Genomic DNA, 25003 nt, shown 5'->3' on the forward strand with positions numbered 1-25003 from the left:
CTGGAGGCCAGGCCTCCCCCCAACCATTTGCATCTCCAGTCCAAGTGATGGAGGTATCTAAACTCCGTTTCTCCCTTCCCAAATCATCATACAACTGAATCCCTAAATATTGGTTTGCCTGTTCGGGAAGAAAGAAAAATCTTGGCCTTATTAGTCCAATATAACAATTCCCTGTCCAATTAAGAGGCAGATGAGTATAGGCAGTTAAATCACAGATCCAATAATGACCCTTTAGAGCAGGTTGTTCCCTTGGAAATATGTCTGAGCTATTCCTTGTAAAAGGGTAATATTGTTGGTCTCTCGTCCCTAGGGGGCTTCCCCCACAAAAGGGGTCATACTGGCATTTTCATAAACCTTGCTCTTTTCTCCAACTACAATTGGCAACTGGCCACTGGCCTGTTAGATTAGAGGTACTCCAAAATGTGGAAAACAGAGTCCCATGTTGCCCGGGTGTCCCTGGGGTGACATTATACCAACCCCATTGGTAACTGTACCCAATGTATATGTTCCCTTTCCTCTTATTCTCTTTTATACATCTCAATACATCCCATTCTACTTCACTACACTCAGCAGTAGTGACTTGTTGATAGCAATATCCCTGCTCTCCTATTTCTGGGAGAACATCCAAGGTACAGTCTTTCTAGTCCTTCCCACACTTCAATTGAGGATTCCTCCCCGTATCCCGCCAATATTTAGACATTTTTGTACAGTCAATTGTCTTTGGCCTCAGGTCTGTTCTCGAATAGGTCCACTCACAAACACTAATTCCCAGCTTCAAACCTTGTCCTGTCTGATTTAAGCAGTATTTCCCTTTCCTATCTTCTGTCAATGACCACTGATGTTTCTCTTCTCAATTCCAGAAACCGGTCCCATTATGAATTTGGGATCTGTTGCTAAGGATCCAGGCTGGGCTTAAGGGGACAGGTACCCATGGCCATTGGTTCAATTGTTGGGATCCACCACAGATCCAACAATTCGATAAGTTAAATGTTCTCCCTATATTCTGCATGAGCAGGAGAAATTGGTTCTCATCTCTAGAAGGTCATAAGGAAATAGATAAACCCAAAACTTAGGGAGAGCCTCATAATGTTCAACTATTATAACACCGTGAAGTTAAGGTGAACTTCCCAAAGGAAAATATATCAAATCACAAACAGGCAAAGAGACCCAAAGTAAGAAAAGTCATACAGTTACAATTCCCATTCAGTGGAGGTCCCCTCCTCTTATGTAATTGGAGGTCTCCCCTGTCTTCAACTGTCCACTCTGATAAAGGTGGCGCCACAGGACCTTTTGTCCTGGTGTGGTGTGTCCAGCCTCATTCCTGGGTGCGAATCGCAGTATCTGAAGTCAGTATCACTTGGTAGGGTCCGTCCCAGCACGGAGTCAGCTTCTCATCCTTCCAGGAACGGATCAGCACCCAATCACCAACCTGAATTCTATGAACAGGGAAACCTAGAGGAGGAGTCTGAGCTATTAGCCCTTTTTGTTGAAGTCCTTGCAAATGTTCCAGCAATGATTTAACATATCTCTTAACAAACAAATCCTTAGTTTCTAAAATAGGGTCCCAGTCTCCCTTAGGATAAGCCTGGAAAGCATGACCATACAATAATTCATAAGGTGAAAGCCCAATATCTCTACGTGGCTTGGTCCTGATTCTAACCAGAGCGAGAAGGCATTTCGTCCAAGGTAGTTGGGTCTCTAAAGATAACTTAGTCAGCTGCCGTTTTATTTCTTGGTTCATCCTTTCTACGTTCCCAGAAGAGGGAGGATGCCAAGGGGTATGGAGATCCCAAGTGATTTCTAAGGCCCTAATCAGACTCTGCAATACCTGGGCAGAAAAATGTGTTCCCTGATCCGAGTCTATCCTCTCCGTACCTAGGAATAATTTGTTCTAATAAGACCTTACTTACTGTCGAGGCAGTTGCTCGGCCTGACGGGAATGCCTCCACCCATGAGGTCAGATGGTCCACTATGACCAGCAAGAACTCGACCCACTGGTGGCAGCTCAGTAAAGTCCACCTGGATGCTTTGGAATAGTCTGATTCCAGGAGGTCGTCCCCCTTTTGGAAGCTGGTGTTGGGCAGCCCTGTTAGTCCTTCGACAAACAAGACAACCGTCCACCAGTTGTCGAGCCATAGTATATAGGCCGGGGGAAACATACCTTGTCAGTATAGCATCACACAGGTTTTGGACATCCCAATGGCTGCCCTGGTGCAGTTGCTGAAGGACTTGCCTCATACTTGCTTTGGTCAGTACCTCTCTGCCGTCAGGTAAGAGCCATCGTCCTTCCGAGTTCTCAACTGCTCCGAGAGTTGAGGCTTTCTCTTTTTCCTCCTGAGTAAAACTAGGAGAGGGTAGACTAGGGGGAAGTACAGGTATCAAAGCCATTATATGAGAGATTTCCTAATCTCCGGCTCCCTTGGCCTCCCGGTCTGCTAATCTATTTCCCCTTACCTCAAAAGAATTTCCCATCTGATGTCCCTTTACATGTATTACTGCTATATTCCTAGGAGTCAGAATATTTTCTAGTATCTCTCTGACTAGTGTATGATGAACCAGTTCTTTACCTTTACTGTTTACATATCCTCTTTCCTCCCAAATCCTCCCAAATACATGCACCACACCCCAGGCATATTTAGAATCAGTATATATATTCCCATCTTGGTCACACAATAATTTTAACGCTTGATTTAAAGCATACAATTCACAGCAATTCACAAGTTTGAGCAGACCAATGGGCAGGTAGACTGCCCTTGGTAACAGTGTAAGTTCTAACAAACCCATTTCTTTTCCCATTTACCATCCTAGAAGAACCATACATAAATTCTAAACAAATATTTATCATAACCTTGTGTTGATAACAATAAGGAATTTGTCCCAATGAGTTTATATCCAAGTAGATCTTTCATAAGTGAACATTATTCATACAAATCAGTTTGTTTTTAAAAACATCCAATGCAAATACAATCATATACAGAATGTCTAATTCCACACAAGAGAATTCAAGAAGTTTTGATAATAGATTCCCATTAACTTGTAATGGGAGAGACATTCTGCTATTCTGAAACATAAGGTCTTATCAAGTATTCTGATAGAGGCAGGGGGGGGTTTTTGCAGAACTAAGAGGCAAGGAAACTGAGGCAGGACTGAGTCAGGACAATAATTCAAAGTTAAAACATAAGCTAGCCAATCATAGTCTAGCAAATTTTCAGCTAGAGTCCCCTGTAAAGGCCTTTTGTCTCCGCAGCCTTCTCCAAACCCAGCATCTGCTAAAATCAGGTGTGTCTAGCTAGTGGACAGGTAAAGAGCTTTTTCAACTTTTTGCAGCCTCTCCCTTATCTGTAGAGACAAGAGAGCGAGACAAAAGGAGACCTTTTGTCAATCGCAGCAATTCTTAAAAGAATTGTGCGGAGCATAGAGCTCTAACAACGATCCAGGCCAGAAGCAGCCTGGATGTCCGGTGCAAAAAAAGAAAAAAAATCTTTTACCTTTTCCAGAGTTCCATTCAGTACCCAAATTATGTCTATTTTCGAGGTCCTTCATCAGGGAACCAAAATGATGAGGTAAGCAAAGAGTAAATAGTTTCCAATTAGGCCTGAACTGAAATAAGACATCAGTTTTTCCCAATTTTCTGACCAGTTGAAATCTCAGTTTCCCTTCCCCCCCTGTTTACAGAAATTATCATATTATACACAACAGACTAGTAAATTTCCCAAAATAGCAATAGTCATACAGTTTTATACAGCAATAGTTCTGTTCTCCAGGGGACAAAAAGGAAGCAGGATTAAAATTTTTGCAAATAACCCTATCAAATTATCAGATCAGATTAAAATAATCTTTAAACAAGGAGACTATCACACATGTAAATAAATATTGAATAACTTGTTTTCAGAAAACTTCAGTTCCAACTCCTTAGAACAGTTATAGACTTGAAAAATAAAAATAAAACATTCAGTTATCAACACCATATAAATGTAGGCTTTTCCTTTAAACAGTAGAAATAATTAATATCTAAATCAGCAAGGAGGTGCAGTTATTAAAAACAAAAAACCCCACTATACTTAATGGGAGGGACCTCTCCACGTGGTCACCCTTCCCCCACACCACCATGCTTCCCGACCCAATATATCATAGCTCCATTTAAACTATTAATTACTTTTACAAATCAATCTTTCCTGTCCCGCCTTTAAGTAAATATATATGTATATATTTTTAAACTTTACACTTCAATGTTTGCACGTAACTGACCCAAATTTCATAAAACTTAAAGGTTTCTTTCCCCCGGCCCATGTGGCCCTGCTGCAGTCAGGACACGTGGGAGGAAGAGGAAGGAAGCCACCATCTTCGCTCGCTCAATCCCACATACTTCCCCATGTACAGGGTTTCTGATCCCAAATGGGATTTACTAACAGCTATTTCTGGTCAGCTGAAACGACCCCTGCTTCAAAAGACCTAGTTCTCCTCCCCGCCCGAAGGCCCCAGGAAGGGCTAATGGAATTAAATCCTCTCAGGTCCTTCCTTTCAGGTACCATTTAATCCTTTTGGTACCACCAGTCTGCAACAAAACAACAATACCTTATCCGCTTTTTCTTGCTTTTTATTTTTCCTCATATTTTGGCAGTTTGTTCCAATTACTTAATTTATTTCCCAAGGGAATATCTACCGGTATTTTCTGATATTTTTCTCATTTCTCTCCGCAAGGGCTGGCTGGGACTAGGCCACACCCATTGAATTTGGAAGGAGTTTAACAGACTCCTAAACGCCCAAACACGCTAACTGTCACCAGTTAACCCAGTCACCCAGGAAGGCCTAGCTCTCTTCCTGTCTACCGTCTACAGCCCCCTCCAGAATCTATAACTAGACTCAAGGGGCTTCACAGGACGCTTACCTCCACTGGGTTGCTGCGCAGCAAATTTCTTGACTGATCTGTCCTCCACCAACCGGTTGGGATTTTCACCGCGGAGTTTCCGTTGCTTTTCTCTGAGTTTCTCCACTTCGGGTCCACTCTACGTCAGGGAGCAAGGAGAAGCCCCTGGATGCTAGCGGGCTGCCTAAATCAAGGCAGGGCGCCATCCCACTAGCACCCAGGAGTTCACTTACTCACCGAGTAAAGGATCCCGGACGAGCCCCCAAACTGTGTGGTACGGAAATGGTGAAGGGTCACCATTTAATAAAAAAAGCTGGAGAGAGCTCTAGAGAAAAGCAAAGTTTATTGTACATTCTCGCGAGAAGGGCGTCCCACTCTTCGAGTAGACTATCGAAGAGAGAAAGCGCCTCCTGTGGGCAGGACAGCACCTTTAATCCCTAACGCAAAACGCCCCCTCCCACCACTGACCCTCATCCTCATTGGCTGAGAGTCTTACATTCTAAACGCGAGATCTACCCATGAAATTGAACTTGACCAATAAGTACATAGTTGCCCATATTTGGATGAAATAGGGAGATGTCATAGGAGGGGAAGGCAATGCCCTTCAGAGTCCTTCAGGCCTACTCGAACTCTGAAGTAGATGAAGCCTTACTCAATTTTCACAACTGTCTTGAAAGATCTCACCTCATCTCATTCAGTACAATAATTATCAAAAGTTTGTATCTGTCCCCTTGATGGTTTTATACTAAATATCAAGACAATTTTGGTTATCATTTTCACTGATCACCACTATTTATTTCAATAAATAGTAACAATTGAACATTAATTATGTCAATAAGATATTTCTTTTCCTCTTGGATAAAGGAATGTATTTATGTAATCTTTATTTTGGATCAAAGCCCATTGAAATTGAAGAAAATGTTCCCTCAGTAAACTTAAGGAATTTTACTAAATTTTTTTGTATATGTTGAAGTGTATTGTATAGTTTAAAATTAGTAGGTTTTTAGGAATGGATGAACAACAGGCAGACTGAAAGGGAATGCTAAAAAAAAAAAAGTAACTTTTAGATTTATTAACTTGTTTGGTTTTACTGTGTCAAAGTCAAAAGATATATGTTCATTTTATTATTTGCTTTAGTTGGTGGTTATAAGTTTATTTTAAATTTATAACAAAAAAATTAGAAAAAATAAGTGGCCTCTTGAAAACATTTGTTTGAACCGATGGGAAGAGAAGGGGAAAGAACATGGACAATTTACATAAAAACAACATTAGAAATACAAACAACTTTAAAGGATATAGAAATTTTGGGAGTACCTAGATGGCAGATAGAGTACTAGCTCTGAAGTTGGAGGATCTAAGTTCAAATCTGGTTTCAGACATAGACTCAGACTCAAACCGGTTATGGGACCTTGGGCAAGTCACTAAACCTTGAATACCCCTCCCCCCAAAAAAAGATATAGTAACTTTGACCAACAAATTGACCAACCATGATTCTAGAAGACTCATTAGAAAAATGTTCCCCACCTTTTGACAGAGAGATGGTGGGCTCACAGTACTGGTAGAAATATTTTTTGTACATACTCAAAACAAGAATTTGTTCTGCTTAACTGTAAATGTTTGTAGTGGAAGTTTTGCTTTTCTTTATTTCTCAACAAGGGAGAGGAAAAGGTAGGAGGTAGAGAAGGTAAATTGTGATTTATTGTAAAAATAAAATAAAATTTTAAAAATGAAGAAAAATAATTGGGTTACAATTTGGAACTTGGATATTTTTTGCTCTAAAGCGATTTTCATTTTAATGACATTTCTGTAACAGGATTTGATCAACTATAACTTATATTTTTGAATTTTCAACAATGATTAGGCATTTTAATTCGATCATGTTTTAATTGATGTTTAATTTCTCTCTCTAGTCATGCAGATGGATCAATAAAGTTTTGGGATGCTTCTGCAAGTAAGTTTTAAGTTTCTCTTTTTATGGCATAAAATTAGATTATTATATTGATATTTTACATTTTAATCTTTTGCAGGGACTTTGGTGCTGCAGTTTCTAGGATTTAATATATAATGGGAAATTATATATTAGTACCTTTGAAAGTGATATTATTTTTATCTTTATGTACAAAGAGCATACTAAGGTGTCATCTCTACATTCTTCCTCATTTCTATCTAAGCTTAAAAAACAGATTTTTTTTCTAGTTTTCTTCCAAATAAAGTAAATTAAATTAAATTGGCAAATTATAATCAACAAATATGTATTGCATTCAAATTCAACAAGTATTTACTAAATATGTACTATACATAAGATATTATGAATCCTCCAGAGCAATGATTTTTTTTAATCAAATCTGCGATCAGATCAGTGGTATAGAGAATGCTCAAGAAGGAAAGTTTCCGTGTTGATGCAGAGCAAAAACTGTGCTGATTAATTTCTGATTTAACTTCACTTTCATTAGTAGTCCTAATACCCGTATATCATTCCTTCAGTTTTTCTCTTTGCTACTAGACTATTCCATAGGACACATTTTTGTTCCACTGACTCCCAACCTTCCTACATCTTTTGAAGTTCATTTCTTTATTTACTCTTCATTTAGCCCTTAGAACTTTTCTTTATGTTCTCATGCTTATCTTTTAAAACCTTCTTTTTCTGAAGTATTATTTTCATGACAATTCATCTGACTATAATAGCAACTTTCTAAATAATATTTTCACCTCTACAACCACTAGAAAAACATAAATTTTGTCAGTATATAATAATTAGGAAGTGGTAGTGGTTGATCACTTTTAAAATGTTTGTGAAATTGATCAGCATCTACAAGTGGCACCTTCAAAGGAATGAAAAGAAAAGAGCAAGTTGTGGGGGGGTTAGAGTTTCAAAAAGAAATTACATTTCTGTGATAAGATTAAAGAGATTGGAACAATTGGTAGAAAGCTTTTGACAATCAAGTAAAATTTAATGTAATAAGTAATATGGCTCCATTGTACATTCTTGAATGAGGGAGTAACAAGAAAACTATTTTGGGGGAATTCTACTTTTGCTATGTTTAAAATGGATTAGAGCAGATTGAAAATATTAAATGGCTGCTATATTTGTCAAATCCTAAGTAGTAAATTGATAGCTTTCCAAATAGAGTAGAAAAAATGGAGCTAAAAGATTCTGCGGATAAAGAATTGATAGGACCTGGTAATAGAGTGAATATTATCACAAAAGGAGTTAATAATAATTCCAGGATTTCAAGCTGTTAAAGAACAAGCTTTGGGTTATCAATGGCAGGAATATGGAAATTAGGAAGGAGTTATAGATAGAGAGCTCCATTTTTACTTATCAAATGTAAAGTAAGTATCCTGGCAATTAGCAACTGGCAGTGACATATTTTTAAGCTTGATCTGCATTATTAATACTTTTTTTCATTACTCTCTTGTCCAGACAACTAATAAAACAATAAATCAAGCCATAATTTATAGCATTTGCTATTTCCTGAAGTATAAATGTTCCTGTGAAAATTTAACAGTCTTCTCTTGATTTGATAGGAGTTAACTCTAACATACCTTCATCCAAGTACAGCTTCTCCAACACTGGCCATACCTTCTCTAAAACCCACAGACAGCTGGTTCTGGAGAGGGAATTCAAGTACTCCTTGCTCCCTCCCATCACTTTAGTACTCTTGTTACTCCCTTAACTCGGCAATCTCTTTTCCTTTTGTATGTACTCCACTGAGATTTTCCACTCAGTATAAATACTGGAGATTATAGCATACTAACCCTCAAGTCATTTCTTCCTTTTTTTAAAAAAAATTCTTTCCAATACTTAATGTGCAACAAGAAAATTGGATTTACACACATATATTGTATCTAGGTTATACTGTAACACATGTAAAATGTATGAGATTGCCTGTCATCTAGGGGAGGGAGTGGAGGGAGGGAGGGAAAAATCTGGAAAAATGAATACAAGGGATAATGTTATAAAAAATTATGCATATATACTGTCAAAAAATGTATAATTATAAAATTAATTTTAAAAAAATTCTTGAGGAATGACCACATGACTTTCCATATTCTATCTCTTGCCTTTATACTACATGACCATACTTCAGTGTATTACAGTGATGCTTCTTCAGAGTCACTAATCCCCAATTTCTTAGACTCCTTAAATCTCTTTCACTCCACTTCTGTTATACCTAAGAATGGTCACATATTGGATTTCATGCTTACCTGTAATGAGTTCTCATCCTTCTTTAGAAAATCTGATACTTCTCTACCACAAACTGATATACTTAACCATGCCTTTTCTCCTTGTGTCTCACTTTTCCTAAACATATTTTTTCCCTTTATAAAAATCTCTAGTCCCTGTAGTTCTCAGTACTGATTCTTGTAATTATATCTCTTCTGACTTCATTATAATTCCTTTCCAATTTTGAACCAACAATTCAAGCCTATGCCATCCTCTGCTTTTAATTTATTTGAATTTCATCTCTTGTCAAACTTCAGCAGTGGATTACTCCTGACATTGCTGCTTCTGATCCTATTCATAAAATCTTGATCAAAATGGAAGAAATTTCCAGCATACTGACTGGGTGACCCTCTTTTCTTCCTTCTTAGTATTTGCAAACCAAAAAAATTACATATCATAGGATTCTTAATCATCTCATACTGAGTGCTCTTGATAAGTTTTGTCAAAAAAAATCATGAGAAGAATTAAATCTTTTATGCAAAGATTTATTGCAGAGCACATAGAGGTAGAAATTCAGTTTTTTCAAATAAAATAAAAATTAAATCAAAATATAATTGCTATTTGTAATTACCAAGAAAATTGGTACTAAGCTAAAATGGCAAAAATAAATATTTGAAAGTATGGTTCACATATAAAGAATGAGAGATGCTAAAGGTTTGTAGGATACACAGAAATCTCAAAATTGCATTTTGTGAATACTTTTTTTGGAGAAAGGAAATTATGGGTAATAGACATGGTGATTAACAAATAATATCATGCAAAAAAAAGAATTGTAGAAGTCAGTGAGTGATCACTTCTCAGAGCATATCAGAAAAATAATGACAGCTTGAAAAAATTTCTGGGAAAACTGGAAAATAATATGTTAAAACTCACCATAAACCTACATCTCAAACTCCATATCAAAATAAGGTCAAAATGGATATATGATTTGGACATAAACAAATTAGGAGACTAAGGGATAGTTTACCTATCAGATCTTTGGAGAAGGGAGGAATTTATGGCCAAAAAAAGAACTAGAGAAAATTGTGAAATGTAAAATGGACAACTTTGATTACATTAAATTAAAAAGTTTTTGCACAGAGAAAAATCAACACAGATTAAAAGGGAAGCACAAAACTGGAGGGAAAAATTTACAGCCACTGTTTCTGATAAAAGCCTCATTTCTAAAAGATATAAAGAATTGTGTAAAATTTATAAGAATACAATATCATCCCCTAATTGATAAATGGTCAAAGGATATAAACAGAGAATTTTCAGATGAAGAAATTAAAGCAATCTGTAGTCACATGAAAAAAATCTCTAAATCACTATTAAGCAGAGAAATCAAGTTAAAACAGCTCTGCATTGCCATTGATTATGACAGGAAAAGATAATGATAAATGTTGAAGGGAGTGTGGGAAAACTGAGATATTCATGCACTGTTGATGGAATTGTGAAATGATCCAACCATTCTGAAGAGTAATTTGGAACTACACTCAAAGGGCTATAACACTCTGCATATCCTTTGATCCAGCAGTGTCACTACTGGATCTGTATTCCAAAGAAATCATAAAAGAAGGAAAAGGACCCACATGGGCAATCCTAAGAAAATTTGATTGGAAAACTTCCATCTCCCTCCAGAGAGAGAACTATGAAGTGTAAATCAACACATGCTATATTTGCTTTTTTTCTTATGTTCTGATTTTTTGTACTGATTTTTCTCTGCTAAAATGATTCATAAAGAAATGTTTAAAATATGAATATGTATGTGTATATATATATATATGTATAACCAAAAAAATATTCTCCATAAGCCAGCAATTAAAGATTAGGGTAGGAGAAAGAATTAATAGATCAATGGTTTTCCCAATGTGCCCAGGTGCTACATTGATAGTGTTCCTTTGAAAGGGAAGAGTTAAAATATTTTCAACTGAATTATATTGATATAAAATTATGGAGAGTTACTAACTGATGTAATAATGAATTTTTATACTATGGAAATTTTACAGTATGATGATGAGGCTATTAAAATAGTTTTGTTTTTTAAAGCATGTTAAAAGTTTCTATTTTTAAATACAAGTTTTAATGTGATGCCTCATTATTTTACAGTAACTCTACAAATGCTATACAAGTTAAAAACATCAAAAGTTTTTGAAAAACAGAAGATTGGAGATGGAAAACAAACATCTGAAATTGTAGAGGAGGATCCTTATGCTGTCCAGATGATTTATTGGTGTCCAGAGAGCAGAATATTCTGTGTAGCAGGAGTCTCTGCATATGTCATTGTTTACAAATTCAGCAGGCATGAAATTACTACTGAAATAGTGGTAAGTCATAAAGAATAGAATTTTTGCAGTCACAATGATTGAAGAAACCAAATGCAATAATAGACTATATATTTTAAACTGGTGTTTGGTATGATTTAAAGATATCAATATAGTAGCATTTTACTATTAGTTTTGTTCATTAAATGTTGAATTTGTCCAAAAAAAAGGTCTAATGGAAACATCATTAAATCTAGAGTGATAATAATAATAATTGCTAACATTTACATAGCAGTTTGATTATTTAAAAGTACTATACAAATATTTTTTTCATTTTATTCTCACAAAAACCGGAAGATGGGTGATATTATTATCCGATTTTCCAGTTGAGGCAGTCAACCACTAAGTGACTTGGTCTAGCATTATAGAACTAGCAAGAGTCTGTGTGGGTAGATTTGAACTCAGTATTTCCTGGATTCAAATACAGCTGTGTAACTGCTAATAACTGAGGAAAGTCATAACCTTTCTGGGTCTCAGTTTTCTTATGTACAAAATATTCTCTGCTTATCACACTAGAATAGCTGACCTAAAACCATGAAGAAAAACTCATTATATCTTACTTAAAGATTATTGAATAAATATAGTTGTAATTTAATTATTTTCTTGGGAATTACTCCCATCAAATCATGTACGACTTTGAAAATATTCTAAATTGTTAGGCTTGTGGAACAGAAATGCAAACAAAATTCTATAGAAGCAAAAAGCACAGAATTTTAACTGTTGATATATTGAAATAATCTATTTGATAAGCTTTATACTTGATTTTGATTATTACTTAGCTGAATTACTGATTGACTTCCCAAAATGCTGAAAAAATATTGGATATTCTCAACTAAATATAGGATTTGTTACAAATAATATCAAATATAATCTAATTAAAATGTTTAAAATAAGATTTTTTTATTAAATTATAACATATGTTTATTTACTTAAGTCATTAGAGGTACGACTTCAATATGATGTTGAAGATATCATTACTCCTGAACCAGAAACAATTCCTCCGTTTCCAGATCCCTCTTCCCAGCTTCCTTCTTCGAAGAGTCTTTCAGGGAGTACCAATACTGTAGCTAGTGAAGGAGTGACAAAGGACAGTATCCCTTGCCTCAGGTAAGATTCCCTTTTGAAATTTTAAAATATTACGTAATTATGTAAGTATTGTGTAATATTTATAATAAAATTCTTTCATATTGGGCAATAATCACACTATATATATTAAGCTACATTATAGTTGCTATACTTCTGATAATAAAACATAAATGATAATTCAGTAGCTAGTAGCACATAGTACTATGGATAGAGATCTGGGTCTGAAATCAGTAAGACTAATTTTCTGAGTTCTAATCTAGCCTTAGATACTTACCAGCTGTGTGAGTATAAATAAGTCATTTCATCCTGTTTGCCTTGTGAAATCATCTGGAGAAGGAAATGGCAAACCATTCCAGTATCTTTCTCAAGAAAACCCACATGGGGCCCATGAAAAATCTGCTATGATTGAAACAACTGAGCACCAACACTTCATGTAAAATATTATTACTTTAATAGTTGAACTATACCATTCTACATTCTCATAAAGGAGAAGAAAAGGAAAAAAATGTGACAAAGTAGGAAACTGTTATAAACAACCTAGTCTTCCTACTTCTTAATTAATATGTACTCATAGATGTATTAAAGTATTCCTTAGGATCCAATCTTAATATTTCATTCTTTTTAATTCTTGTTCCTGGTACTACCATCTTCTTCTCAACCCTCTTCTTTTAAGAGAAAAAGATTTTTAGCCAGAGAGGCATTACAGGTAGGCAATCTAAATTTTGTAGGAGAACTTGTTCATGCTCTATTATCACACTGTAAAACAATCATAATAGAAACACATATAAATTCTCTTTGTGATAACATATATTAAACAAGTTACTTATCTAAATCTCACAACCCTAAATAGAAAGAAAAAATAAAGTGTCCCTTTTAAAAAACATAATCCTTTAGTTTTATGTACTTATTTCACAGATATATCTTTATATTTTGAATTGTTTTGCTTCATTTAATTGATTTCCATTTGAATAATAGCATAAATAAAAAGAAGAAAGTGACAACTATATTAGAAAAAAATATTTATTAAGCACTTATGATTGATTATGCTCCAGGCCTTGTACTAAGCATTGTTGATTATTCCTTTGCAAATTATAAGAATTAGGGAATTTTAATGTTTGAAGAGATTTTTGAGGCCATCAAGTCCAAACTTTCACCAAATCTAGAGACACTACCTCTTCAACAACAGTGAGAAGTTGAAGTCTTCTAGTGCCAATGAAATCACTGTCTCAATAGACAGCTCAATTTGGGAAACATTTTTCTTAGAAAAATTGTTTGAGTTAAGCTGAAATATCTGTCTTTTGAGTGATCCTTCCTAACTATACACTGGACCATAGAACTGTAAGATCCAATGGCCAGCAATTAGAGAATAACTCAATACACTGTGGTTCATGAATGTAATGGAATATTATTGTGCCTTAAGAAACGACAAATGTCACTCTTTGTAGATGATATGATGGTATACTTAGAGAACCCCAAAGACTCTGCTAAAAAGCTATTAGAAATAATTCAGAATTTTAGCAAAGTTGCAGGATACAAAATAAATCCATATAAATCCTTAGCATTTTTATACATTACCAACACAATCCAACAGCAAGAGATACAAAAAGAAATTCCATTCAAAATAACGGTCGGTAGTATAAAATATTTGGGAGTATATATACCAAAGGAAAGTCAGGAATTATATGAGCAAAATTATAAAACACTTGCCACAAAAATAAAGTCAGATTTAAATAATTGGAAAGGCATTACGTGCTCTTGGATAGGCCAAGCGAATATAATAAAGATAACAATACTCCCCAAACTAATCTATTTATTTAGTGCTATACCAATCAGACTCCCAAGAAACTATTTTAATGACCTAGAAAAAATAACAACAAAATTCATATGGAACAATAAAAGGTCGAGAATTTCAAGGGAAGAAATGAAAAAAAAAATTAAGTGAAGGTGGTCTAGCTGTACCTGATCTAGAACTGTATTATAAAGCAACAGTCACCAAAACCATTTGGTATTGGCTAAGAAATAGACTAGTTGATCAGTGGCATAGGTTAGGTTCACAAGGCAAGATAGTGAATAAAAATAGCAATCTAGTGTTTGACAAACCCAAAGATCCCAACTTTTGGGATAAGAATTCATTATTTGACAAAAACTTCTGGGAAAACTGGAAATTAGTATGGCAGAAACTAGGCATGGACCCACATTTAACACCACATACTAAGATTAGATCAAAATGGGTCCATGATTTAGGCATAAAGAACGAGATCATAAATAAATTAGAGGAACATAGGATAGTTTACCTCTCAGATCTGTGGAGGAGGAAGGAATTTGTGACCAAAGGAGAACTAGAGATCATTATTAATCACAAAATAGAAAATTTTGATTACATCAAATTAAAAAGCTTTTGCACAAACAAAACTAATGCAAACAAGATTAGAAGGGAAGTAACAAACTGGGAAAACATTTTTACAGTTAAAGGTTCTGATAAAGGCCTCATCTCCAAAATATACAAAGAACTGACGCTAATTTATAAGAAATCAAGCCATTCTCCAATTGATAAATGGTCAAAGGATATGAACAGACAATTTTCAGATGATGAAATTGAAACTATTTCCACTCATATGAAAGAGTGTTCCAAATCACTATTGATCAGAGAAATGCAAATTAAGACAACTCTGAGATACCACTACACACCTGTCAGATTGGCTAAGATGACAGGAACAAATAGCGATGAATGTTGGAGGGGCTGTGGGAAAACTGGGACACTGATGCATTGTTGGTGGAGTTGTGAATGAATCCAACCATTCTGGAGAGCAATCTGGAATTATGCCCCAAAAGTTATCAAACTGTGCATACCTTTTAATCTAGTAGTGCTACTACTGGGCTTATAGCCCAAGGAAATATTAAAGAAAGGAAAGGGACCTATATGTGCCAAAATGTTTGTGGCAGCCCTTTTTGTAGTGGCTAGAAACTGGAAAATGAATGGATGTCCATCAACTGGAGAATGGTTGGGTAAATTATGGTATATGAATGTTATGGAATATTATTGCTCTGTAAGAAATGACCAACAGGAGGAATACAGAGAGGCTTGGAGAGACTTACATGAACTGATGCTGAGTGAAACGAGCAGAACTAGGGGATCATTATACACTTCAACAATGATACTGTATGAGGATGTATTCTGATGGAAGTGGATATCTTCAACATAGAGAAGAGCTAATCCAATTCCAATTGATCAATGATGGACAGAATCAGCTACATCCAGAAAAGGAACACTTGGAAATGAGTATAAAATATTAGCATTTTTAGTTTTTCTCCCCAGGTTATTTTTACTTTCCAAATCCAATTCTTCCTTTGCAACAACAACAACAACAACAAAATTCGGTTCTGCAGATATATATTGTACCTAGGATATACTATAACATATTTAATATGTATGGGAATGCCTGCCATCTAGGGGAGGGGGTGGAGGGAAGGAGGGGAAAAATTCGGAACAGAAGGCAGTACAAGGGATAATGTTGTAAAAAATTACCTATGCATATGTACTGTCAAAAAATGTTATAATTATAAAATTAATAAAAAAATAAAAAAGAGAATAGGTAAAAAAATACAAATGTGAAAATTTTAGAGATACATGGAAAGATGTATGAATTGATTCATAGTAAAATAAGCAGAATCAGGAAAGCAGCATATATAATGCTTACAACAATGTAAAAAGAAAGAACAATAACTTGAAACTAAACGCTATGTAACCATAACTTGATTACTAAAAAAATGCAATTCCCTCCCTTAGGCACAGAATGAAGTAGGGAGGAGAGTGAGAAGGAGAGAGAGAGGATGGGAAACAAGGAAAAAAGATGTGAAAGGCTGCATATACTGTCAAATATGGTCAATATATTGGTTTTTGTTAATCTTTTTTTTCTTTTAAATTTTTTTTTATTTTTATAAGGAAAAGTTTTCTAGACAAAGGAGTGGAAAGAGAATATATTTGGAAGTGAATATAATATAGAAACAAAAGACAGTAAAATAAATAGACATATATGTAGGTATATAAAGAGATAGATAGATATAGATATATTTGTAGATAGGAACTGAATAAAATACATCAAGTATGGTCTGAGCAGCATAAAGTAGTATGGAAAAGTACGATTTCTCCTGCTGTACTTCCCCCACTCCTCACAAGAAGTTTTCATGAATAATGACAAAAATAAATAAATTACATAGCAGCCAAACTGGTGGTGAGAGTTTCTAAACATAGCTCAACTAGACCACAGATGGTAACTTTTTTCATTGGTTCAGAGCTTAAGATATATCAGAGTATATACTCTATGCATAGCATTCACAAATACATGGTGACCTTTATATCATAATTTAGTATTTGAATGAGACATTAAGAATTCAGCTACAAGAATTATATATGCTTCTATGGGCCAACAGTTATAACACATACACACACACATATATACATATAGGTTCTCTAGGAACCTATCATTAATTTTATGGATGTGTGTGTGTATGCATAGAAATAGAAGTGAGAAAGGACTATGTAGGCATATGAAACATATTTTCTTCCTCTGAACAGCTGCTATTAGGAAGGTGAAGAAAAGGATTGAAAGGATTAAGAGATTAAAGAGAATGAACTTTTTTTTTTTTTTTATTCATTTTTCCAAATTATCCCCTCCCTCCCTCCACTCCCTCCCCCCGATGACAGGCAATCCCATACATTTTACATGTGTTACAATATAACCTAGATACAATATATATGTGTAAATACCATTTTCTTGTTGCACATTAAGTATTAGCTTCCAAAGGTATAAGTAACCTGGGTAGATAGACAGTAGTGCTAACAGTTTACATTCGCTTCCCAGTGTTCCATCTCTGGGTGTAGTTATTTCTGTCCATCATTGATCAACTGGAAGTGAGTTGGCTCTTCTTTATGTTGAAGATTTCCACTTCCATCAGAATACATCCTCATACAGTATTGTTGTTGAAGTGTATAATGATGCCCTAGTTCTGCTCATTTCACTCAGCATCAGTTGATGTAAGTCTCTCCAAGCCTCTCTGTATTCCTCCTGCTGGTCATTTCTTACAGAGCAATAATATTCCATAACCTTCATATACCATAATTTACCCAACCATTCTCCAACTGATGGACATCCATTCAACTTCCAGTTTCTAGCTACAACAAAAAGAGCTGCCACAAACATTTTGGCACATACAGGTCCCTTTCCCTTCTTCTAGTATTTCTTTGGGATATAAGCCCAATAACAGCAATGCTGGGTCAAAGGGTATGCACAGTTTGACAACTTTTTGGGTATAGTTCCAAATTGCTCTCCAGAATGGCTGGATTCTTTCACAACTCCACCAGCAATGTATTAGTGTCCCAGTTTTCCCACATCCCCTCCAACATTCATCACTATCTTTTCCTGTCATCTTAGCCAATCTGACAGGTGTGTAGTGGTATCTCAGAGTTGTCTTAATTTGCATTTCTCTGATCAGTAGTGATTTGGAACACTCTTTCATGTGAGTGGAAATAGTTTCAATTTCATCATCTGAGAATTGTCTGTTCATATCCTTTGACCATTTATCAATTGGAGAATGGTTTGGTTTCCTATAAATCAGGGTCAGTTCTCTATATATTTTGGAAATGAGACCTTTGTCAGAACGTTTCCTTTTAAAAATATTTTCCCAATTTGTTACTTCCCTTCTAATCTTGTTTGCATTAGTATTGTTTGTACAGAAACTTTTTTAGTTTGATGTAATCAAAATCTTCTATTTTGTGATCGATAATGATCTCTAGTTCTCCTCTGGTCATAAATTCCTTCCTCCTCCACAGGTCTGATAGGTAGACTATTCTCTGTTCCTCTAATCTATTTATGATCTCATTCTTGAGAATGAACTTCTAAAAGAGATGTCTGAAGAGGAGAGGGAATGGACTAGGAATTAGCAAAATCTGAGGAAACAGTGCTTTTGTGGTGCCTGGGGAGATGATAGTAAGACTAAATAGTCCTTTAGTGCCTTCTCCACTACTGTTTCAGGACCACTCCAAGACAGGATTCCTTTAATAAGATTCTAGCTTACACACTTGTAACCCACTGTAAGCATTAAGGAAATACTCCTCAACACCCATAAGGAAATGAGGAAGCACCAGAAATATATCTTCCATTTTTCCTCCCTTTTTTTCTCTCCTCTGCTCTCTCTCCTTTTCTCTCTTCTCCTTTCCTTCCCTTTCCTCTCCTCTCCTCTCCTTTTCCTATCTAATCCATTAGGAAAAAAGAATGAGAATGAATCTGTTCTCCTTTACTCTTCTACCCACAGCCTATTGTAACCACATTTATCAAGAAGAGAATTTAGTGGCTCAGTTATCATTCTCATGGATCCTGGAGAGAAGCTTTTCTTATCTAAGTTCAGTCATTCATATGTCTGAATCATTTTTGGTTAGGTATCTGTAAGTCATGATGCCTATATTTCTGACATTTGTAGCAGGCACTACTGCCCTATGGAAGAAAAAAAATTATCTAGGGGAGCCCATCTCTTTAACACTCCCTCAAAAACAGCAATAAGAAATCCTCTTCAAAAGGAAAACTGCTAAAAATCAGGAAACAGAAATTCTAACATATAATAAAAAATCAATTTTTAAAACTGAAGCAAAAACACAAGAATGACAGTTTTTCATAATACACTCAAATGAATGATTAGGACAATGAAGAAGTGAAGGGGAAAGTTGAAATTAATAAAATCATAATGAAATTAGGAACTAAATCCAAATAGGATGTTTTGGGGGAAATAATGATGATGACACTTGAATTCAAAAATGTTCATGGGAAATATAAACAGTCTATTCTGTGAGTAACAGTATTCATTTGTAGAAGTGCAGAATGCTACAAACAATAATGGAATCCAAAAAAAAGAACCCAGAAAATTACTTAATTGGAAAGTTACTTAGATTTAATATCATTTAAAGTTACAAATGTGAAATACAAAGCAAGGATATAAAATTCAAGAATTAAAAAGCTTGGTAAGGAAGGAATCTGGTTATACTTCATTTGAGGAAGTAATTGAGGAAAATTTCCCAAAAATTTTGGGAAAGAGAAAGAAAAATAGATTGAGAAATTCATTGAATTCACAGGACAAAAGAGAACTCTTTTCTCTTTTGAGAACTTGAAATGCAAAGAGTTTGAAACTCCAGATGCAACTCAACCAGAAATATGATCAATATTATGTAACTTTTAATGAATATTGACTACCCCAAAGCAGTTACAGCGGAATTTAAAACAATAACAGTATTATTTTATTAATATTCAGGTGCTTCATATGGTCTTAAAAGGGAAAATAATGGGAGGAAATATTGGTTTGGAGCATCAAGATGAAAAACTAGAGAGGAAAAAAAAGTGCAGGGTAATGAGGAATTTGTATATTAGGACAACACAAACATGACACATCTGTCTCAAAACACACTGTGAGTTCCTTGATTTTTACCTTTCTTTGAATTCATAGCATTTAACACAATGCCTGGCATATAGGAGGCACTTAATAAATACTTATTTGACTTGATTTTTTAAAATGTATAGATTTGGAAACACTACAGTGACAGCCAGAACACAGAAAGTGAACACCAAGACCAATGTTACCACACTGAAACTGTGAAAAACAAGCTTGGGTTCTGCAGCACAGGGCAATGATATTGAAGAATAGACTAAGCTCTCCAATAGGAGAGGTAAAATGAACTTTTCAATGGGAAAGAGAAGGTGGAAAGAGGACTAAGAACATTCTTTGACTGAAGGTAGCTTTCTTAAATAGTTGTATGCAACTGGGCATTTAGACTGTATTCAGGAGCACAGTGCTATTTAACTGCTTTGCAGAAACTAGGATGAGCAAAAAAGGCAGTAGATGAGAGTGGGGGAGATAGGAAAATCATTGAAAATCAGTTTCTGAATATAGAAATATTTTCTTTTTGAATTACAAAGTTAACTGACAACAGAATCATACATATAATGTAAAGAAAACTTAGCATTTAACAGAATCAAACCAAAGCAAAGAACAGATAAGATTTTCAATCTGTCTGTCTTTATCTGTCTTTGTCTTTATCTTTTTTGTGTTCAGTTATAGTCAATATGTATATAATTCTGATACTATTGACTTTGCTCTAATTTTCTGTTAGTATTTCAATCTTACCTTGGATTAATATGTATCATATTTATGATGTCACATTATTTTATTGCAGTGATACAATACAATTTGTTCAGCAGTTCTCTAGTCATTCAACATGTGATGTTTCCTACTTTTTCCTATTATAAATAAATATATATAGATAGGAAAAATTTTGTAAAATAGACCTCTTTTATTAGATATTTAGGATAGAATCCTACTAAAAGAATAGTGATACATTGTATATTGCCAAGTTTTTCTCAAAAATGTTTGTGTCAATCTATATTCCCAATAAAATTGAATTCATAGAATTCTGGAGTTGGAAGGAAGTTCATCAGACATAGACTCTCATCCTTACCCTAATGCAGGGCCTTTTAAACTTTTTCTATTCATGACCTCTTATTAACCAAGAAATCTTTACATGATCCCAGGTATATAGTTAAACAAAATAAATATACAAATCAAATATTTGCTGATAATATATCATAATTTTGAGACCCCCATATTCAGTTACAAGATCCCATGTGGGGTCATGAATCACAATTTAAGAAGCTGGGTCCTAAAGTAATTCTCCCTACAACAGAGTTGACAAGTACTTAGCCATCGTTTACTTGAAGACCTACAGTATGTTGGAGCTTGATAATCTTGAGAGCCTATTCTGCTTTTGGATAGTTCCAATCATCATGAGGTTTTCTTAAGATCATACTAAGATTTTTCTCTTTACAATTTCCACTCATTGCTTCCAGTTCAGCCATATGAGGACTAACCAAAGTGTAATCCCACTTTTCAGATATTTAAAGGTAACCATCATATTTCCTTTCCTAAGTCTTCTCCAGGCCAAAATAAATAAATAAATAAATCTGTTTTCATGAATTGATCTATATGAGGCACATACTTAAGGTTCTTCACCATTTTATTAATACTGTTCCAAATAGCCTCCAGATTATCAGTGTCTTGAGAAGTAAAGGTATAACCAAAGCAGAAAATAAAGGAACTATCTGTTCCACATTCCTGAAACTATATATATTTGGATGCAAATGCAGATCAAATTGACTTTTTTGATGTCTTAATCTTACTGTCATGTTAAATTGATCTTGAAGTTTACTAAATGCCCAAAATCTTTTTAGACATTCTTATTGTTTTGCTATTTTTCCCTCTTTGATCTATGATATCATACATCAATTTTTGTCAAGTTTTTAAACTTAAGTGTAAAACTTTATATTTATCTATCCTGAATTTCATCTTATCAAATTTGGCACAATTTTCTAACTTAGGGGGTCAGAAAACTATAATTAGTGGGCCAAATCTAGCCTGTAACCTATTTTTGTGTGGCCCACCAGTCATAAGAAACGAAGCAGTAGGCCAGAGTTGACTTATGGGCAGTATTTTACTAACTGCAGTCCTAATATGTCAAAATCTTTTTTGATTATGATTCTGTATTCCAGTGTTTAGCCAACCCTCCAACCCTTATCATCTGCAAATCTTAGGTGTGTGCTTTCTATGCTTTTATACAAGGCATTGATAGAATTAAACAGCATAGGACCAAATATAGATCACTGGAATATTTCACTGGACACTGTTTGCCAGGTTGACATTGAACATATTAATGGTTATTGTTGAAGTCCAATAATTTAATCAAATTCAAATTTGTCTAATTGTACTTTTGCCCATCCCACATCTCTTCATCTTTTTATAAGCATTGCATGACATTTTATCAAGTCCTTTGTTCAAATCTAGGTAAATTGAATCTGTAATATTTTTGTGATATACTAGATTAATAGTAAAATAGACATTTAAAAAGTCCCCTTCTCACCTACTTCCCCATTTCAGCATGGACAGTTTGGGTCCTCTGGGAGATTACTTTCTCAGGCTTATATGGGTTCACACTTTTAAAAATTTAGATTACTTATCCCCGACAATTCATTTACTTTCAGTAATCAGCCAGAGAATAGAGTTAGCCCAAAACTAAGGCATTTTCTTAGGTGACAGAGCTTGAATAGTAATAATAAAACTCCCCTCAGAAGCCTAGGGAATATTCTCCCCAAAATTCATATTTTTAGTAGACTTATTTATTGATTTAATGGGTACAACTTCTTTGGTGGGCTTATTTTTGAACTGAACTCTGTGGACCTTTCTCTCTTGGGCATTGCATGTGTTAATTTGAGTTGCTTTATTTGGGGTTCCAATGCTAATGATGGAGGATAAAGGGAGGAAAATTCCCTAGTTTCCCCTGCTAGACTCTAGAAGAGGTATAAAAAGTTCACTCTCTGTAATTCTTCTAGAGGAATTCTTCCTCTAGAATTTTATTTTATTTTTTTAATTAATTTTATAATTATAACATTTTTTTGAAAGTACATATACATAGGGAATTTTTTGCAACATTATCTCTTGTACTCCCTTCTGTTCCAAATTTTTCCCCTCCTTCCCTCCACCTCCTCCCCTAGATGGCAGGCATTCCCAAACATATTAAATATCTTATAGTATATGTTTGGTACAATATATATGTGCAGAACCGAATTTTGATGTTGTTGTTGTTGTTGCAAAGGAAGAATTGGATAAAAATGCTCACAGTTTACACTCATTTCCCAGTGTTCCTTTTCTGGGTGTAGCTGATTTTGTCCATCATTGATCAATTGGAATTGGATTAGCTCTTCTCTATGTTGAAGATTTCCACTTCCATCAGAATACATCCTCATACAGTATCATTGTTGAAGTGTATAATGATCCCCTAGTTCTGCTCATTTCACTCAGCATCAGTTGATATAAGTCTCCCCAAGCCTCTCTGTATTCATCCTGTTGGTCATTTCTTACAGAACAATAATATTCCATAACATTCATATACCATAATTTACCCAACCATTCTCCAGTTGATGGACATCCATTCATTTTCCAGTTTCTAGCCACTACAAAAAGAGCTGCCACAAACATTTTGGCACATACAGGTCCCTTTCCGCTCTTTAGTATTTCTTTGGGATATAATCCCAATAACAGCACTGCTGGGTCAAAGGGTATGCACAGTTTGATAACTTTTTGGGCATAGTTACAAATTGCTCTCCAGAATGGCTGGATTCTTTCACAACTCCACCAACAATGCATCAGTGTCCCAGGGAAACATTCCCCTCCAACATTCATCGTTATTTGTTCCTGTCATCTTAGCCAATCTGACAGGTGTGTAGTGGTATCTCAGAGTTGTCTTCATTTGCATTTCTCTGATCAGTAGTGATTTGGAACACTCTTTCATATGAGGGGATATAATTTCAATTTCATCATCTGAAAATTGTCTGTTCATATCCTTTGACCATTTATTAATTGGAGAATGGTTTGCTTTCTTATAAATTAGGGTCAGTTCTGTATATATTTTGGAAATGAGACCTTTATCAGAACCTTTAACTGTAAAAATATTTTCCCAATTTGTTACTTCCCTTCTAATAGTGATTTGGAACTTCCTCTAGAATTGACTTTTTTTTCAGATGCTCCAGGCATAATTCCCTGAACTATCCCTCTTGCCTCCACTGATTCCTTAAAGATAGATTTCATTGAAAAATTGGTATGTGAATAAAACTTTAAGGAACAAAAATTTAGACACGTAGAATTAAAGAAGGAATGCATTTTAGAAATGGGAAATTGACTGTATGGATATATAAAGGCACTATATGAGATGTTGGGTTGAGGAGAAAATTTGCTATCATGTAGAACAATCCACAGTGATTTGTAGTGTATGAAGGTAAGCAGTGTGAAAAAAAAAGTGGGAAAAGTAGGTTGAAGCCATAGTCTGTAGAATCTTAAATGCTAAAGCAAGAAATTGGGACTTTATCCTAGTGGTATCAGGGAATCATGAAGATTCCTGAGTAATAGAATGATATAATCAAGCTTATAGCTCAACTACTACAAAGAGACCAAAAACACCAAGTATAAAATACCTTAGTCAACAAATGGAGAGAGATGGCTGCCAAAACTAACACTGAGTTAGAATATAAACTCAGTTGCAAAATCTTACAGAGTGCAGTAGATGATAATTAGAAGTATCATCTTATTAAGAAAAAAACGAATGGAAGATAAAGCCACTTTAAAATATGCTTGATAAGATATCCAGGTATACAAACTGATTCCATGAATATTTAAGAATGAAAATGGAAAGACCAAAAAGAAAAACAGAAAAAAAATTGTCAAGATAATTGTAACTTATTATAGGGGAATGGGGGTTGGGTTTGATTTGTTTTTACCATTAAGGACAATCCCTTTTCCTCCTTTTTCTCTCTAAGTGTAATTATAACTTAATTTGTCCTTTTGTACCAATATAGGGCTGAAAATGGACATTTTCCATCTTACAAAATTTATATCTGCAGACTTCATTTGAGTAATTATTCAAATTATAAT

At 34.8% G+C, this 25003-nt stretch overlaps 1 protein-coding gene across 1 annotated transcript in view; it reads left to right on the plus strand.

Annotated features, from left to right (window-relative positions):
* Positions 1-25003, plus strand: part of STXBP5L (syntaxin binding protein 5L) — a 420610-nt gene that overhangs the window by 272950 nt on the left and 122657 nt on the right. The window contains 3 exon segments of the mRNA XM_074301345.1: positions 6778-6818; positions 11184-11401; positions 12333-12505. Of these exon segments, the coding sequence (XP_074157446.1) occupies positions 6778-6818; positions 11184-11401; positions 12333-12505 (432 nt within the window).

Source organism: Sminthopsis crassicaudata, chromosome 3 (genome assembly GCF_048593235.1).
Source record: "Sminthopsis crassicaudata isolate SCR6 chromosome 3, ASM4859323v1, whole genome shotgun sequence".
In the NCBI taxonomy this organism is placed as follows: domain Eukaryota; kingdom Metazoa; phylum Chordata; class Mammalia; order Dasyuromorphia; family Dasyuridae; genus Sminthopsis; species Sminthopsis crassicaudata.